The 20,788-nt window shown below is 34.8% G+C and overlaps 1 protein-coding gene across 2 annotated transcripts in view; it reads right to left on the bottom strand.

Moving 5' to 3' along the window:
* rasgrf2b (Ras protein-specific guanine nucleotide-releasing factor 2b) overlaps window positions 1-20,788 on the bottom strand; it is a 138,149-nt gene extending 117,361 nt beyond the window's left edge. For both annotated transcript variants that reach the window (XM_056458497.1, XM_056458499.1), the window contains exon 1: window positions 20,251-20,788. In XM_056458497.1, coding sequence (XP_056314472.1) covers window positions 20,251-20,526 — 276 coding nt within the window. In that variant the 5' untranslated portion in view covers window positions 20,527-20,788. The remainder of the gene's footprint in view (window positions 1-20,250) is intronic.

The raw sequence follows: 20,788 nt of genomic DNA, 5'->3' as shown, positions 1-20,788 counted from the left end.
AATGGGACACCACAACACCTGCACACGTCATCATATGTCATCAGAATCCCTTGCTTCATATGAGATCAGATGATCACAACTGCTGTAGTTATTCCAGTTGCATTATATTTTGGTATTTATCTTCAGGAAATCACTGAAGTCAACGATATCATGTTATCATAATGAAATAATGTGACAACACGCTCGTAACTGTACTTCACATTTACACCGTGGCCATATTCCTCTATGTAAACACATGAATACAGCATTGTACTAGACACTGTAAAAAGCCCATTCCCAGCCACTAGACTTTTCTGACAGGGGATTCCAGTCTCATCTAGTGACAGATGTGAAAGTATGTTGTTAGGTTCCTATACATGAGTTATTAATAGAGATTATAGATTTTAATAGTTTTTATTTTAGCGTTGTTTTTTAAAGCATGACGGTAAAACACAAACACCATTAAGAACGTATTTAAACATATGCTTGTTTGTTGTAAAAATTCATAATAATGACAAAAAATACTCATTTGTGCATCTCCTGATCTCCGTGTGCAGCCATGCTGCTGCTGGGAAATTCCTACCCCTTGGTTTCAAGTGTGGTCCTGAAAATCTATCTGGCCCTTCCCCTTAGCCCTGCACCTTCAAGCTAAAAAGAATTGGGACAGGGGAAGGGCTAAAGGGTAGAATTGGGATTGGGCCTTAATGTGTATATTTAATCAGCCAATCAAATGGCAGCAAATCAACACAGGAAAAAAGTTGTTTTAATTGACTTTCAATGTAGCATGGTTGTTGGTGTCAGATGGGCTGGTCTGGGTATTTCAGAAGTTGCTGATCTACTGGGATTTTCACACACAAACATTTCTAGGGTTCACAATAAATATCCAGTGAGTTTGTTGATATAAATATACAGAAGAAGCTTCAAATGACCCTTCACAGGCAGTTTGGCTTATCATAACACCAATATTCTGTGCCCCAGTCACTGGAGACCAAGATATTTACTGTCTCTTATAATTTCATAAATGCCTTTTATAGTTTTGTCTTGTTTGAGATTCTAGCATTAAAGTGTTTTTTGTGAATTATGCTTTACGGACTGTGTTAGGGAAACAATTTGCAACATTATAATTATATTTTTACTTTTTTTCAAGTGTATCTAACATGAACATTCATTCATTCATTTTCTTTTCAGCTTAGTTCCTTTATTAATCTGGGGTCGCCACAGCGGAATGAACCGCCTAATTCTATTATTCAGGTAATAGAATTATGTCCAAACGACTGTATAGCTACTCAAATGGTTTGAGGAAACCGATTGCGGCAAACCATTTAAGTTGATTAACTTTATGTGTACATTTTGCTATGGTTATATCTGGCATCCGCTTTATTCCGCCATCTTTGACCAATGAAAACGGGGCATTTTGAAAACTCTAGAGACCTTGTTTCAGTATAGCCAGACTGTTTAAACATCACACATGAGCATCTTTTAAATAACACAATCTTGCCTGAGTATTATTGCTGACCATGTCCATCCTTTTATAACCACAGTATACTCATCTTGTAAAGGCTACAAGCAGGATTACAGACCAACCACTTACCATAAAGCTTAAATCATCTCAGACGCAAATGGCCAGCACAGTCACCAAATCTCAATGGAAGATTTACATAGTGGTTGTGTCGTTAACATTTTAAAAAGAACAACAAAATTCTGCTCCATTTACTGGTCACCTATAATGCAAAATATCTGCTACAAACTAACCAGACAAAAAGCATTTCTGAGAATTTCTTGGACATTTCGAAATATAATTGATGAACATTTACAATCTAATGAAAAGATAGTTGAGAAAATCACTGTGTATTTAGCAGCAGCATTACACTTATGATGTTGTATTAACACCAGCACATCATGTCCAGCTGTGTGTACCCTATTGCCTGATAACAACAGCAGGATGACATAATTCCCACTCGGGTGTGAACAGTAATGACAAGACCAACTGAGATTCTTTAATGTTTAAAACAACCACAGTCATGAAAGGAAATGTGTAATATAATATCAACATTACCGCAATGCCTATGGCCTGGGCCAAATCAGAAGACATTTTTGCTATTTCTCTGCAGACATTTGTAAATAATAATAATGAGAATGTTTCCCAGTACTGGGTTGCGGCTGTAAGGGCATCCTCTGTGTAAAATACAGTATATGCTGGAATAGTTGGCAGTTCATTCCGCTGAGACCCTTGATAAATGAGGCACTAAGCCGAAGGAAAATGAATGAATGAATGAATAATAATAATGATGATGATGATAATAATAATAATAATAATAATAATAATTATGAATGAATGAATGAATGAATGAATGAATGTGTGGGCCCACTTATGGCTCAGCATATTTTAGTAGATCAATATTAGGTAAACATAATAGTTTTAATAACTCTAATAATTGATTTATTTTATCTTTTCGGATTTGTCCCTTTATTAATCTGGGGTCACCACATGAACCGCCAACTTATCCAGCACGTTTTTACACAGCGAATGCCCTTCCAGCCGCAACCCATCACAGGGAAACATCCACACACACACTCATTTACACTCTCACACTACGGACAATTTAGCTTACCCAATTCACCCGTAGCACATGTCTTTGGACTGTGGGGGAAACCGGTCCGGAGCACCCGGAGGAAACCCATGTGAATGCAGGGAGAACATGCAAACTCTACACAGAACCGCCAACTGACCCAGCCAAGGCTCGAACCAGCAACCTTCTTGCTGTGAGGCGGCAGCGCCACTGCGTCGGCCTTTTTTTGTCATGATGACAGTAAATAATATTTAACTCGATATTTTTCAAGACTCTTCAACACAGCTTAAAGTGACATTTAAAGGCTTAACTAGGTTAATTAGGCTAACTAGGTAGGTTAGGGTAATTAGGCAACTTATTGTATAACGATGGTTTACAATAGCTAAAAGGGGCTAATAATTTAGACCTTTTAAAATTTAAAACTGCTTTTATTCTAGCTGAAATAAAACAAAAAAGACTTTCTCCAGAAGAAAAAACATTATCAGACATAATGTGAAAATTTCCTTGCTCTGTTAAACATAATTTGGGAAATATTTAAAAAAGAAAAAATATTCAAAGGGGGGCTAATAACTCTGACTTCAACTATATATATATAAAACATATATATATATATATATATAAACATATATATATATATATATATATATATATATATATATATATATATATATATATATATATATATATATATATATATATATATATATATATATATATATATATATATATATATATAATTGGTAACACTAACTAATTGACCATTATTTTAATGTTAGTTAATATATTTACTTAAATAAACTGAGTATGAATAATCTTGTAAAGCATTTATTAATCATAGTTCAACATTTATAATGCATTATTAAAATCCAGAGCTTGTTAACATAATGTGCTGTGAGTTAACATGAACTAACATGAACTAACAATATTTAACTTAAATAACATTAACTAACATTAACAAAGATGAATAAATACAGTGATAAATGTATTGCTAATTGTTTGTTTGTGTTAGTAAATACACTAACTGATGGATCATTATTTTAAAGTGTTACCTTATAATTTGCCAGAAAGAAGAATCATTTCATTTTTCATATAGAACTCTAAATTAGCAAGTCTTGAAAAGATCAAATCCAAAACAATAAAAAAAGATCACATTCCACATGTTCTGTCCTTCCTTAAAAAGTAAAAAGCATAAATCAAGTTTTATCAGAATCTGCTTGTTTTTCCATTTTATTACATTTGTTCACTGCTCCGTTATCTCAGTTGTGCTTAGTATATCTGCCCATGCTTTGAAAAATATTACTGTGAACTATCTGGGCCAAAACAGAACTATTAAAACAATAAAACATGTCATTGCATGAAGTGCAGTACAGTAGAAAAGGTCAGACTACTTTAACTTTTTTTTCCACAACACATGTGTTAAACAATCTTCTGGGAATTCCCTAAACATGCATTTCCCCTAATTGGAAAAACAAACTAACATCATAAAAATACACACCTTGGATTGACACATGCTTTTGAACAAGGCATTTGTGCCCACAGAACTGCCGCTCCCTGGATATTTTCTCTTTTTCAGACTCACTGTAAACCCTAGACATGGTTGTGTGTGAAAATCCCAGTAAATCAGCAGTTCTGCAAAACTCAGATCAGCCCGTCTGGTACCAACAACCATTTCACGTTCAAAGTCACTTAAATCACCTTTCTTCCTCATTCTGATGGTTGGTTTAAACTGCAGCAGATCACCTTGATCATGTCTACATGCCTAAATGCACTGAATTACTGCACGTGATTGGCTGATTAGAAATTTGCGTTAACAAGCAGTTGGACAGGTGTACCTAATAAAGTGGCCAGTGAGTGTACATGCATACATACTGTATATAATGATAGAGAGAGTTAGAGAGCCAATTACGTAATTTATTTTTTTTAACTTTTATAGTAGCAGAAGGGAACATGGTATTTATCGATATTATTTTTTCTGTGAAACTTATCTTATTTTACTTAAAACTTCTAAAGATAATTTTTACTGTTTACTTGATCGTTTATTCATTCATTCATTTTCTTTTCGGCTTAGTCCCTTTTTTAATGCAGGGTCGCCACAGCGGAAGGGACCGCCAACTTATCCAGCACATGTTTTACGCAGCGGATGCCCTTCCACCCACAATCCTTCTCTGGGACACATCCATACACATTCACTCACACTCATACACTACGGACAATTTTAGCCTACCCAGTTCATCTGTATCGCATGTCTTTGGACTGTGGGGGAAACCCGGAGGAAACCCACACGAACGCAGGGAGAACATGCAAACTCCACACAGGAATGACAACTGACCCAGCCGAGGCTCGAACCAGCGACCTTCTTGCTGTGAGGCGACAGCACTACCTACTGCACCACTGCGTCGCCACTTGGTCATTTAGTTAGAGCAAAAAAAAACTACTAATGTTTTTTTTATGTCTGCTGGAAAAGATTATCTATCAACGTTGTTGTCTCTGTCTATTTATGCCAATCTTACAGTATGTACTGTACACTAAACAGTCTACTTTCAGATTGTAAGATAAAGGCATCATGCAAATTAAACTTATTTTTTAATGGTGCTGCAAATTAATATTGCACTTGCAAACATTTCTAACAACATGATACAGTGAGCCTAACTACATCAACAATATTCATTTTAGAAACAGGTCAAACTCCCACCTGATCAATAATAAATGCCATTGCTAGTAGTATATATCTTTCTCAATAACATTTTTATTAAGACTCACAGCCTACAGCAATGTCATCACTTCATAAGGGCAATTTTAAAAGACTCGGAGGAAACCCACACGAACGCAGGGAGAACATGCAAACTCCACACAGGAATGGCAACTGACCCAGCCGAGGCTCGAACCAGCGACCTTCTTGCTGTGAGGCGACAGCACTACCTACTGCACCACTGCGTCGCCACTTGGTCATTTAGTTAGAGCAAATTATGTCTGCTGGAAAAGATTATCTATCAACGTTGTTGTCTCTGTCTATTTATGCCAATCTTACAGTATGTACTGTACACTAAACAGTCTACTTTCAGATTGTAAGATAAAGGCATCATGCAAATTAAACTTATTTTTTAATGGTGCTGCAAATTAATATTGCACTTGCAAACATTTCTAACAACATGATACAGTGAGCCTAACTACATCAACAATATTCATTTTAGAAACAGGTCAAACTCCCACCTGATCAATAATAAATGCCATTGCTAGTAGTATATATCTTTCTCAATAACATTTTTATTAAGACTCACAGCCTACAGCAATGTCGTCACTTCATAAGGGCAATTTTAAAAGACTCAATATTACTCTAAAACTACATTAATTATCAGACAACACTTAGCAATTCTGTAGGCTGCAAACTGAATCCAAAAGATTGTGGTGTTTTCAAAGACATCAGCAATGTAATATAATAGACACATTTGATAAGATGACTAATAAATCATCGAGTCTGCATTCATGATGTAACTCTGTGCAAATTAGTTTAGGCTGTGACAATTACAACATAATAAGGCATTTGATCTGAAGTTGTGAGAAAAAAACAAGATAAAATGGGACCCAATTCATTTTTACACATCAGATGACTCATAAATAAAATGAATAAAACATAAAAAAGTAGTTTAAAGGTATAATGGAAAAGTTTCACATTCTCATTAAATGTTTTCACACAGATCCACAACATGCGTCAATGCAATCCATGTCAGGAATGTGTCCATTTTGAGGTATTCCCCCTCCTCTCCATATGTACCAGACACTTTATCAACACTCCTTGTTTCTGGAAAACATTGTGCAATTCTAAGTGTGCTTCACACAGGTGAGTGGGCTTCACAATCCACCTGTAGGACACACTCTCTCCTCTCCATGTTCACAAAAGAAAACAAACCTCCACTTGTCATAGCATTATATAGTGCTGTTATCTGATGTTTTGAGTGCTTCTTTTATCTTAACTTGTACATAGCTTTGGATAAAAGCATCTGCTGAATTAATAAATGCAAATGTAGATGTAAGCAGTTATAATCACTAACAATCTAGCTTTAAAGCCCCTGTACTCTGAAGATGTCAAACAGGGTTTTCACACCACTGCAAACAAACCCCCAAAGAAGAAGTGAACAGTTAAAAAAAAAAAGTTTTTCTTTGTGTGAAGAACATTCAAAATAATCAGAATAAATTTTTACTTGATAAAGAACCTTTTGTTGGTGCCGATTGCCTAGTGGCCACTCAAACATACAGTTGAAGTCAGAATTATTAGCCCTCCTGAATTATAGGGCCTCTCTATCTATTTTTCTCACATTTTCTGCTCAACGGAAAGAAGATTTTTTTCAACACATTTCTAAACATAATAGTTTTAATAACTCATTTCTAATACCTGTTTTTTTATCATTGCCATGATGACAGTAAATAATATTTTACTAGCTATTTTTCAAGACACTACAATTCAGCTTAAAATGCAATAATTGAACTAGGTTAATTAGGTCAATTAGGCAAGTTAGTGTTATTAGGCAAGTCATTGTATAACAATGGTTTGTGTTAGACAATTAAAAAATATTGCTTAAGAGGGCTAATAATTTTGACCACAAAATGATTTTTAAAAAATTATATTTATCAATAATTATTTTAATTATCAAAATTCTGGTTCAAATAAAGCAAGTAAGACTTTCTCAAGAAGAAAAAAAAATTATAGGAAATTCTGTGAAAAATGTCTTGCTCTGTTAAACTGTTAAAATAATTTGGGAAATATCTAAAAAAAAAAAGAGAGAGAGAGAGAAAGAAAGAAAAAATACAGAAGAATAATAAGAATAATTTAGACTTCAACTTTATAGTTCTTTCCCAATCTTATCCTGTCCCCTTTTTTCTCTCAAACTTCACTTCCAATATATACTGCCCTATTATAATAAATGCTTTTTTTTGCAATGGAAAATTCCATTGATGTTAATAAACTAATTTTAGAATGAAATGGAAGATAATGTTCAACACCTCTGAATAAACACTGACACAGAAACTCTGGTCTTGTCAGCCTGAAGGTGTCTTGCAATTAACTGGATGCAAAATATTGAGTCAAAAATATTTCACTCCTTTGTACTGAAAAGATCAGTCTAGACATTTAGCTAAACATCATATTATACACTTTATAAAAAGATTAATTAAAGGGTGAATATCAGAACCGAACAAAAATGCATAATACATACTTATTTAATAATATACAGTGTTTCCTCTAGGATTTTTTCCAGCTGTGGCGCCAGGCCTTTTATACAGATCTACCAACTAGATATGGCGTTATTTCAATGACAAATTTCGAGAGTGCAGTATTACAAGTCCAGATCACATTTATGTAATAAGAGCATGCGAATCTCTTTGCTTGCGCACTGATTTTCTCTGTTCGTGCACTAAAGTTCTTGCACCCCCTCAAATATACGCCGCTCAAGTGCAGATTTTCTTGTGCACTCTCAAATAAACGCTGCTGAAGTGCGATTTAGTGCGTTTATGTAACAAGTATGTCTCCAACATTTATTAGATTTGCTAGGAATATTCATGAATGTCTCCAATAGACCTACAGTTCGGTATTAATGCGTCCTGAAGTAAAGTGAAATAGTCGTAAACTACAGCAAGATAAAGTCATTGTATGTAGATTAGAACCATAGACCTTTATCTATGAAGTATAATTATGGAAACTATGTTCATCTTAACTGAAAGCTAGGTTGTGTTTGCTGGCCTCACGCATCACGCAGCCTTGTCTGTCTGTCAGTCAGTCAGTCAGTCAGCATGTCACCTTAAAGGGTTAAACAAATAATGCACAGCACTACTACCATTACAGAAAAGTTTGCGCTGTTATAATTTACATAGCTTTTAATACGTTTTGGTTCGATTATAACGCGCTATGTAAAAAAAACAACAACAACGACTGAATGTTTTAAATAAGAAGCTGTAGCTTCTAAGAAAGCTAAAACCATGTAAACCATTGACTTCCTTAGTAGGTAAAGCAAATACTATTCATGTCAATGATTACTGGTTTCCAGCTTTCCTCAAAATATCTTCTTTTGTATTCAACTGAAGTAAGCGAAGTAAAAGTGCATTGGAACAAGTGAGTAGTAAGTAAATGATAACAGAATTTTCCGTGTTGAGTTAACTATCCCTATACCATTTCTATTAGGGCTGCTGGACTAATTAAAAGTGATTTTCATGTGCATTTTGTGAGTAAAGCTGGTTCTAAATCTCCAGCTCCTGCTTTCAGATGGAGCAGCATTTGCTACATAGATCTATAACTCACTGACAAACTAAGTAAACAAAGCTGTTTCACTTCTACGGCTCTGTGGTGCTACTCCAAACTCACTTCATAACTTCAGTCGAGTGTCTCCTGTGGCATGATTCTGTAGTCTGTGTGTGATTATTAGTCAAATTATATCAATTAAAGCAATTAAAGTGCTACTGCCCCATTATGGGTTTTTGAAAAGTATCTCTTTTGTATTGTGTAAATCTTTACATGAATGAAAACATCCATCTGAGGTTTAAATCTGAAAGTGCACTGGGTATAAAGTTATTGAAGAAAGAGTCGACTCCAATTTGTTGATATGAATTATCCTTTATACAAATATTTAGTCATTGTGACTTCTGAACAAAGCAGTACCCTGCCCACTTGTTGCATGCAGACCTGGGTTAACTTGAACACACCTCCCTAAAACATTGTAGCGCATTGTGGTGAATAATCACAACTTGTAAATGTGATTGATTATAATGGTTGCCTCCTTATACAATACGTATTTAGTTATTTGTGTGTGTTGTGTTTGCTCAGCACAGCTGCTGTGTTGATTAATACTAAATGTATTTGTTGTTTCCATCTGAGAGCGCCCTCTGGCCTTCAGAATAGATTTACTACTGAAGAAGATGTGCATGACAACTCGTGTCTTTTGCTAAATTGTGATTTTGATTTGATTTCGACTTATAATTCAGCCCTTATTTCTATTGTAAAATAGATGTCAAACATTATCACAGCTTTCACAGCTTTGCTCTTATTCAACAAAAAAAACTAAAGAGTCACTCTGGAATTTTCCCTTTGGCTACTTCAATCATGTTGACAATAGGAACAAAAGCTATGTTTCTATCCAAATATGCGAATTAAAAGTATGCGCAAAACTGGAATATCACATATAAGACATGTGAATAAAGCAGCATTTCCATCTAAGTAGTCAAAGAGAACAAAATCATCATTTGCTGATTAACTGGCACCAAATATCAACAGTAAAAAATGTAATTTACTGTGGTAGGAGAAGCTGCAGGAATCATTTTTTTTATTTAATAAATGACTTGCGCATCAGAAGACAGTATGCCGATGCACAATGAACGTGTGGTGGTGTTTGAAGGCACCAGATGCTGAGCACAGATGCTCTTGACTATTCTGGAGGTCATTAATAATATAATAACACTAATACTGAAATAGTTAAGGTGTTTTAGAAAGACCAAAACAACAATTTAAATGTTTTACAATGTGCTCAGCCTGCTGGTTTGTCTATTAACACACATTTTTATCATCACATGATGTATAATAAAATGACTTTTTAACGCGCATACTGGAATTTGTTCAAATTGTTGTTGAATTTGTAAAAGTGTTTCCATCGTAGTTTATGCACATTTTTTCTTATCGAATAAAAAGTTTATCCTACTCAGATTTGCACATACAGTTTTTATGCTCATTTTCAAAATTGATGCACCATTTTTTATGCGGATATCCAAAATGCACATAAAAACAGGTAGATGGAAAAGTAGTTACTATTATACAGCTAAATGTTTGTTGTCATCCAAACAACAGTGCTGTGTAATGGAATGCAGCAAAGCGGTGCACAATTTTAAAATACTTTTCTAATTATTAAAGAGGACTTATATATATAGTCAGGGTTTTTACTGCATAGAGAATTACAAGGTGGCCACATCCATCAAATTGTGAAAAAAATCCAGAAGGCCACCGACAATGCTCAAGCACTGGTCATGTATATAGATATATTTAACATCAACCTTTTAAAATAAAATAATGTTTTACTTTAATAATGATAATGATTACAAGAATAATACAAAATGTGTTTGTTCCAGGTAGCAAAAATGTCAATAGTATTTGGATGCAGACTTGAATTTGCAAACTAAGACTGCAAGGCCCACGTAAAGTAATACCTTTTAGATTTAAAACGACATTTTAGAATGAAAATGATCCGCATCCACACTGGCGTTTCACCTAGCATTTCTGAACAACACTTCGTCCACACTATATACCACTGAAAACGCACATCACGTGACCATACACACACACACTCTGGCATGCGCTCCAGTGATGAGAGCTGTGCACTTCGGACTGTTCATCAAGGATCTACCGCTGGATCTAATCTCACTATATTTGTTAGACTTGATCATTAATTCATCTTGTTGTATATATCTAACAACATATTCGCCGACTTTGGTCTTTTGAATCTATTACTTGTTCTTGGGTAATGTGTTTTTGCTGACCGCAAAGATAAGTTAATATATTAATTAATGTAACCGCATACACTGATTCTGCACATTTGACTAATTGTTTGCTTTATTTCCTATAATGTATAAACTTATTATACGTTATACTTTTATAATGGCGATTATTGATTATTAAAACTGATATTCAGCAAAAGAGAGGGCATGTTTCGTATTTTCAATGAAAATGAAAGGAGGCAGAAATGTTATAGGCTTTGTTGTGTTGTAAATATGCATACAGTGAAGATGACGGTAATATAAATGTAGCTACTTGACGCCTCAACTTTTTTGGTGTCTGTTAAGTTGCTAGTATCAAAATGAAAATAAGCAGTTCCTTATATCATGTTTTCATTTTATTGTTAAGATAGTGAAACAACCTAGCCAGGGTGATGCAAATGACATTATAAAGTACACAGTTCCCTTTGAAGATTTACTCAACGTGTCCTAGGGAGTTTGTTTTCCATATCAAACTGGCAAAGTCTGAACTTACAGTACAAGGTGAGGATGTAAGACTGAGCTTTGTTTAGGCTACTTAATATTGAGAAAAAGCCCCTAACAGATAGACGAATATCGGCAGCCCCACCTCTGTTTTCAGATGTCTTTGTTTTCCCTCATCCACACTGACACGGAGCAGCATTGAAAACTCTGCCATAGTGTGGACGGATGGCATAACCGTAATAAAATGTATGTGTTTTAAAACTAAAACGTATTAGTGTATATGGGGCCTAAGACTTCCTACATCAGACAAAATGCATTTAATGAAACTAGTGACGTCACTGTGAGGGTATAGGGTTAGGGGGTGCGCATTAAAAAGCATTGCATGTAGCTCACCTTGCAACTGCACCAAGTCTGCAGCCAGACTGCTCTCAAAAATGCCATGACTGGGATACAACCTCAGGTTAGGGTTGCACCAGCTGATTGTAAGTTCTTTCTTAAACTGGAACGTAAAGTCCACACTAGAGGCTTAGTATCTACTAGCTAGTTTGTAACATAATTTGTTCTCACTTCGGTTGCAGCATGTGTTTTTAAGGCAAACCGTAGTTAGTAGGTCGTGAGCTCTCCGTAAAGTCATGCGTAGTTGCATTGAATGACGTAATATCCAATAAAAAGCATTTTAAATAAATAAAAAGCAACTGCTTTAAAATTCTGCAACTAATGCATCTATATATAACTGATGTTTGAAAATGAAATTATAAATCACATTTTTATAGCACATTATAATACAGTCAGTCACTAATAACAGACACACATATCTGCCATGAATTCACCCAGCAGGCACACAACATCATAAGACGTTAATATTAGGTTAGATTTAGGTCATGATGTCAGGTGACCAAAATTCAAAATGTCTAGCCAGCGTCTAAAGACAACGTTATTTTGACATCCAATAACGACATCAAATTACATTTATATTTGGTTAATTTTAGGTTGTGTTGGAAAGCGACCAAAATCCAACGTCTGATAGATGTCATAGTGGTAAAGTTCACACAACGTCAAGGTGTAACATGATTAGACATTGATATTTTGTTTATTTTAGGTTGGTTTTATGTTGGACATTGGATATTGACGTCTACCTGATTTTCATTTCCAAACAAAATCCAACGTCCCCACAACGTTGGGGTACGTTAGCATACAACATCAATATAACGTCATGTTAATGTCCTGTGCCTGCAGGGCACGCAAAATACACATGAACTTATCAAAGCATTAAATTTGAATTTTTTTACATTTTACACATGAAAGAGAAAAACTCATGATGAAAATCTTGTTTTAATTGGTGGACACAATTAATACAAAACACTCCTTAAAACAAAATTTAATGATTCCTTCATAAAGTGAAAAAATGTGAGATTTGGGAGGATAGGAAGGCTGTGAGTAGAGAAAGATCATTCTTCATTAATATCGTAAGCTCCTCCATGTAAACTAATCTCACTGTCGTCTTTTTTTCTACCATTATACATGGATGGAGGCTGCCGTAAATATTTAGTTGGAACGTAGCGTTACATTTAAACTAAGTTCAGTGGTGCAACACAAAAATAGTTAGTAGTGCGTTAATTGTAACTTAGGGTCCCTTTAAGTCTCAACTAGGCTACGTTTAAACTTACGCACTGCTGGTGCAATCGGCTCCTGCTTCATTTTGAGGCAGGAAAATCACAAATAGTGAAGTGTTGTCTTCAACAGACTCCTGTCTTGGCTAAATATACAAAAGCGAACCCAAGCAAAAAACATTGCAACAAAGTAAAGAAAATTCCACTTTGCTCAAGAGAAAGTTTGTAATTCTTCCTTCTGCACTGTACCTGAGTCTCTTATGGAAATTACACACTCAGCTCCCTACAGATCTGCATCTGTTTGCTCCTCATTCATCAAACTGTCACCTCATCAGATATGCTGGGTATGAATGAACTACACAAACAGCAAGGAACATCAATGAATCTTGGAGTAGAGCCAGAATAATTCATTTATTCCTTCATTTTCCTTGGCTTAGTCCCTTATTTATCAGGCGATGCCACAGTGGAATGAACCAGCAAATATTCCAGCAAATGTTTTACGCAGCGAATGACCTTGCTGCTCATACCTGTCAAATCTCCCTTATTTTACAATTCTATCCCGCTATCATCCCGTAAAGGTATTTTCACATATTTCTTCTTGGTGGCAATAAACATTAAAGAGCTCATCCTCCTATACGCAACCCATACTGCCGAACCACCAAGAGACGCCCCTTCCTCTTAAACGTGAATTTGTTCCATGCTTTCATTTTACTTACCATGAAAACACTTTGAAATAAATAGAAAAACGGCGGGATTCCCTTCCTTTCCAATACAGGCACCTTCGCCCCTCCTTAGCAATCCTCAAAACAGTTCATGTAAGCGGTGCATGACTGTCAGACGGGCTCCATATTAATAAATAGATGCTGTTTCCCAAAAGGATTCAGTACACGCGATTAGAAGCGGAGCAAAAGTGAATACTCTGGGTTTTGGGTGCGTGTTTGAACAGACATTTACACATAATAATGTAATCATGTCGATCTTGGTGGGTTATTAGTCTTAAAATTTTGTCTTAAAGGAGCATAAGCAGTTAGGAAAGTAATTAAATGATTTCATTATGGATCTGTGCAATTTTTCAACAGAGTGACACCTCTGTTATTTAATGTAATCAAATGAAAAATCGAAATGAGAGATTCAGTCGCTACTTTTTAATCAGAATGTTTAAATTATACAGTAAAGAAAAGGCTAATGAGAATTGATAACAATTTCTTTATAATAGCTATTTTTTATAGGCTTAATTGTTTAATTTATTTGCAGCTTTTTCTAATGTATACTTTTTATTATATGCATTGTAAATAATAATATTATTAATAATAATAATAATAATTATTATTATTATTATTATTATTATTATTATTATTATTATTATTATTATAACAACACATATTACTGATCATTTCAACTATTTATTAACAATGAAACAGCTCCAGATGAACATATTTAGTTTTTTTGACCTCACTGCATTGTGTTGCTGAAAACATTCATATCTAAATCCACTGGCCACCTTTGATAAAATCACAACTTCTCTCATCCAGTACAACAAATGAATTGTGTTTGTTGTTGGACTACAGTGATTATTTATTTAGAATCTAAAAGATTATAACATTGATCTAAGACACGACATTAGTGGGAATACAGTATTTATAATTTATGCTTGTCTCTAAGCACTTCATGAGACTCAGAAGTGTTTTATTACCCAATATACTTTGTGTATTGATGCAATTAATTTTTCATAAAGGCAGTTAATACAAGAAGGTCTCATAATAACAAAAGACCTAAAATCAAGTCATGGTGTTCCATAGTCTTTATACATTTACAGGCCTCTATTAACTGTATTTTCCACAAATGCCCAATCATAAAAATCTGGCATTATAAAAAGAGACCTGGACTTCATAGGAATACACAAATAAAAACCAGTCAGGCACAGGAAGGTTTTCATTAACTTTTGAGACATTAGTGTTTGCTTTCTGTTTCAGATAAAGTAGCTGGAAATTTTTGCCTACACATTTTGATAATCATAATCAATTATAATGGAAGAGTTGAAAACATTTGTTTGTAAATGTTTTTTGCTGTTCTATTCCCCACGTTTGTTTCTCCCCAGAGGAGTTTCAGTATACCTTTTGACTGCTTCAGCACCTGTCTGTAGTCTTCATAGACTACAGACATAGCCCACATTTATTCCTTTGTGTCTTTTTTGCTGTCTGTGGGAGAGCGAGCATACTTATATGTAGCCGTGTGGGAGTCCGTGGGTGTATGATTGAGAGAGGATTTCTAACTGTGTTTCACAGAGGAAAGAGTCAAAACAGGCTACAAATACATGCTTGATCAACTAGAATGTTTGTGTGAGAATTACTGTACAGAACGTCTGTAGAATAAAATACATTTAATGTTAGATTCAAGTGATTGCAGGTATACCATGTTTCATACAAATCTTTTTTTCTCTCTCTTTCATATATGGAAATAAAGTTGAAGTTATGACATTTGGTTTTCTAAAAGCCTGTGATATCATGATTTGACTTTCGGCAGTCCTTAAATGCTACAATGATTTCCTCACACCAGTGAGTGATCATAGATTGTAATCAGAGAAAAGGTTTTTAAATGATAAGGTTTAAAAAAAAAATCTGATATTAATTAAAAAAAGAGTCTATAGTACATAGAAAAAAAATGAAAATTTGTATTTACACAGTACATTTATTTGTGTACAAATGTATTACATGCAGAGTGCAATCTTGCTTTTCCAATTACTGTATAGTATATTTTTTATGGCATCACAAATACACAAGAAAACTACAAAATTTCATCCATGAAAAATATTTATCTAGGTACACATTCTGTTGGCCTTGCCAGAGATCACACTTCTTCCAATTGAGCTTCCACAAAAATGTTACTGCAGTTCAGGATTGTGAATGTAGTGATTGTGATGTGGATAACGCAAATTTTATTGCAACGAGAGGTCATTTACCAATTTAGCAGACATTACAAATAATGTCAATATCAGATATTCATTCCTTTTCTTTTTGGCTTAGTACCTTTATTAATCTGAGGTCGCCACAGCGTAATGAACCGCCAAATTATCCAGCTTATATTTTACGCACCGGATGCCCTTCCAGCTGCAACCCATCACTGGGAAACACCCATACACACTCATTCATACACATACACTATAAACAATTTAGCATACCCAATTCACCTATACAGCCTGTCTTTGGACTTGTGGGGGAAACCGGAGCACCCTGAGGAAACACACGCGAACATGAAGAGAACATGTAAACTCCACACAGAAACGGCAACTTACTCGAAGGCTTGAACCAGCGACCTTCTTGCTGTGAGGTGAACGTGCTACCCACTGCGCCACCGTGCTGCCCAATATCAGATATTTATGGCGTACAAGTGCGTATACAAATGTTTGATAATTGAATACATTGTTTTGAGTGTGACGGCTTACACGATGAACAACGATTGAGAAGTTGTGAAAAGTTTGACAGTTTAAATGAGAGTTGACTTATCCATTTTAATCAACAAGCCATATGCAATTAGTTTTTGTCCAAACTACAGACAACTGTACCTACTGTACTTGCACATAAGCGCCAAAGCATTTGTAATTTGCTTAAATCAATAGGAAATGTCACTCTGAAGTGAACAATAAGGTAATTGTTCAGAGATCTTATTGTTTTGAAAAATAAAAATTTCAATCGAGAATTGAGCCAAAGCAATTGAGAAAAACAGCAATTAAATATTGTGAAATGTAAAATGAAACCTTTATGACAAAATTTATGAAAAATTAGATGATCAAATAATGTTCACAGATAATTTATAATGATCACTGAAATAACAATTGTGACATTTGTGATCAGATAATTAACTGAATCAAACACTCTCACAATAAACCTTAAATTGAAGATAAACATTCATTGTAAAATGATCAATTTACAAGCATATAGAGTTTCTGTCACAATATAATCTATGCATCAACTTATCTTAATGATAATATACTTAATTTATATGTGATTTTTAAAAAGATAAAAAAAGAGTGCCTGCCCACTCTTTCAGTAGCTTTGGTTCTGGAATCCCTTTTCCCCTATAGAGATATTTAAAGAGTGTTTGTTATAGTACTTTTCGTCTGATTTTCATATACTATATATATATGTGTGTGTGTGTGTGTGTGTGTGTGTGTGTGTGTGTGTGTAGTATAGCCATGAACGAAACCAACCAGCTACAAGTTATATCACGACATTGAAAACTGTAATTAGATCCATGTAATTAGTATGTGAAAATCAGACGAAAAGTCGAGTTACAAGATGAGAAAGACCTATAGTACAATCCTACAGAACAAAGCTCTGTCAATTACATGAACTCACAGAAGTACTTTTGAGAGTACAGGGAGACTCAATCTTCTACAGTGCTTCATTGGACTGGGTGGAGCTAAAGATCTCTTTTATCACTCTCTGCTAACTGCAACTCAGTTTTTTTTTTTTTTTTTTGGTTACATTTAATCCACTAATAAACAATTTTAAACTGAGTTTTCACTTACTGCTGTGCTCTAAAGAATTTAACTATATATTTTTACGTTAGTATATTTTGCACCCAACAATATCCAACAAGTAACAGTACACTAAAAAACATTTGCTGTTTGTTCAAACTACTTATTTAACTCTCGTGCACAGTTCAAATTGACTACCCTTTTGTTATGTTAAGAATGAAAACCTACTGAATTAAACTGCAGTAAAAATGCATCAGATAAATATTTCTTTCAAATTGTTTTGCATAAATCTGTTAATCGAGCTCTGTCCTGATCAAAACTACTAAATCGCTTAGAAAATTACAGGATTTGAATTCTTTAATTGCCAAATTCATAAATGATGTCACTGGTTTGATGAAAAACACACACAAAATGATGTATTTTCAATATAAAAACTAACTTTTTACCTCGATTAGTAACAACATTGGCTTTGATGCACTGTTAGATTTTCAATTTTTCTCCTAAATTCTCATAATTTACTGTTGGTGTTTGTTTTTGATCAACAGTAAAAATGACAAATTATATCTCATCCCAACAGGGAAAACCAATAAAGTAACAATAAAGTATGCATGATTATATGGTGTCATGGCTTTTCAATAAAAAAAATGTGGTTATGATGGAAGTCAATGGAGCAAAAACAGCCACCAACAGTAAATTAGGGAGAAAAAATTAAAATCAATCAAAAACAATGCATCAAAGGCAATGTTGGTTCACATCTCCAAGACTCCAAGGTTAAAAAAATCCAGTCCACAATTACTTTTTATATTGAAAATACTTCATTTATTTATTTTTTTCACTAAATCAGCAAGCATTTATTAATTTGTCAATTAAAGAGTTAAAATCCTGTAAATTTCTTAGCAATTTTGTAGTTTTGATCGGAACTGAGGTTGATTAACAGATTTATGCAAAAAGATTTGAAAAAAAAATATCTGATGCATTTTTACAGTAGCTTAATTGAGTGGATGTTTTCATCCCGAACATAACAAAAGGGTAATAAATATGCACAGAGTGTATTGTTGAGTTTTTTTTTATTTCAAAGCATTTTCTCAAAATATGTGTGAAAATAAGATTTGTCACCAAAATCATTCAGCTAGCTGAAACACAGAGAAAATAATGGCCAAATTAAGACACAAAATGTCCCCAGAGTGGATGAATACCCAACAGCACATAAGGTTAGAATTAGTTGAAACAACACAAATCTTGAGGTTCTTTTGTGACAAATTAACTGTTTTATTTTCAATCCATTTAAATCTGAAAAACTTAGTTCTGGTAATTCCTTCATGTTGTCCCAACACATATTGATTGTGTGGAACCCAGTATTTTTACAGTGTACTTAAAGAACAAATCATAAAAAACATGTAGAATAAAATCATGAATTTGATTAATTATGAGACAGGGATGTCTGAATGACATCATTAAACAGCTGTAACATGAGAAACCAACACCATTGTGTTACAGTAAATGACCACGAAAAGATTTACAGATGCACTAGAATAATTTTTCGCAGATGAAAGTGTTAACCCAAAGATGGGTGGTTAGAGCTTGAATAATTCCCATATTGGGCATGGCTCATGACGCTTGCATAAATAGATGTGTTTTTCCTCTGTGCTTAGGTATACACCTGTTGAATGGGAAGCCCCTAAAGCCGTTTCTGAATGACATCAATATCTGACTTCAGTGCTGCTCACCAACAATATGACATATTTTTATGACATCAGCAGACCTATGCTTTATATAACCAAGGTGAACATTTCAGCATGTTAAAAAGGCTTCATTCACATTTCTTTGTCAGAAGCCAATATGAAATTCAAATCACCACCCACCCATCTCACACATTCCAATAAAGGGCGAGTATTGATATTACAGATAGTTTCATAGGGTAATCTGCATAGTCAAGTCTCGGATCCACTTTAATCCTATTCACGGGAGGAATTACAAGAGGCAGTACAATGCAACAGGTTTTCACATGGCAAATAATTATTACCAAAGACAATTGTAAGTGATATCTGCTACACATTCGATGATATGAGCATAGACTAATATTTTCAAGTTCAGTATTGTGCTGGATTTCCTAATGCGAGTGATAATCATTAGATCTACTTAAAAATATTCAAATAATAAAAGCAGAAGTCTTTTCATTTCAGCTTCAGTATATTCTCTTTTTCTTAGTATTATTTTTGATTGTAGCCTATGTAATACTCGGATTACTCCATAATGTTAAATCATTTTGGATTTACGTCATTTTTGGCAGTACGGTGAAATCTGTGGAGATCCTCACGCGTAACCAAAACACAACACGGACACATATTTGCTTACCGTTAGCGTATAAAAGACATTTAAACAGAAACCTATATAGTTTTGAGAATGTGTGACTTGTAGATGTATTTTAAAGAGTTAATATTACATTAGTCAGAGTAAAATCCAATATCTCTAAACGGAAAGCCCTAAAGCAGCGTAGTGTTGCTATGGTTACAACATCAGGCTAAACGGTCTTCTGTTCACGAGCGTTTGTTTGGTGCGTTTGACTAACTTATATTTTGAACTTTTGATGTTCAGCAAACGTTGCAGGTAAACCATAAAACCCCTCACAATTCGTACAGGTGTGTTACAGTAGCGCTGAACTCACCAGCTTGTCAAGCGCGTCTTTGCCAACAGTGGACACCTTGAGCGCAGGGACCCGTTCACATGTGCATCCCTCCAGAAGATAAATCCCTGATGGTCGAGCACTCTGGTCGGTGTCGAAGTAAAACAAAACATTCTGATAAAGTGCAAAAAACTTCTCGTGCCATTTGCTGTTTTCCGTGGTCTTCTTGCTGAGATAGCCTCGCTTGGTGCCCTCTTTACGCGCGATAACGGAGAGAAACAGAGCGTGTCCCTCATTGTACCGAACACTCTTCTGCATTTTCCGTCTTGGTTTAATGTATGTTCACTTGTTTGTCACCATATCCCATGCGATTTTAACTTTCCACCAAGGCTGCTGGGAGAAATGCGCAGGAGAAAGTTGCCGAGGTGAAGCGCACCGCTCATTCGCGACTCATCCAAACGAATTTGGTGCCCAATCCATTCTGAGCGGAAGAAAAGTTTTAACCCCGACAAATAACGCTGTCAGTCAAGGCGTACTGCAAAATAAGCAGTAGTAGTGGACAGACGGTGAGACAGAATCA

The sequence above is a fragment of the Danio aesculapii genome, chromosome 5, assembly GCF_903798145.1.
Source record: "Danio aesculapii chromosome 5, fDanAes4.1, whole genome shotgun sequence".
NCBI classification, from domain to species: Eukaryota; Metazoa; Chordata; class Actinopteri; order Cypriniformes; family Danionidae; genus Danio; species Danio aesculapii.
This window is presented reverse-complemented; position numbering and strand designations above follow the sequence as displayed.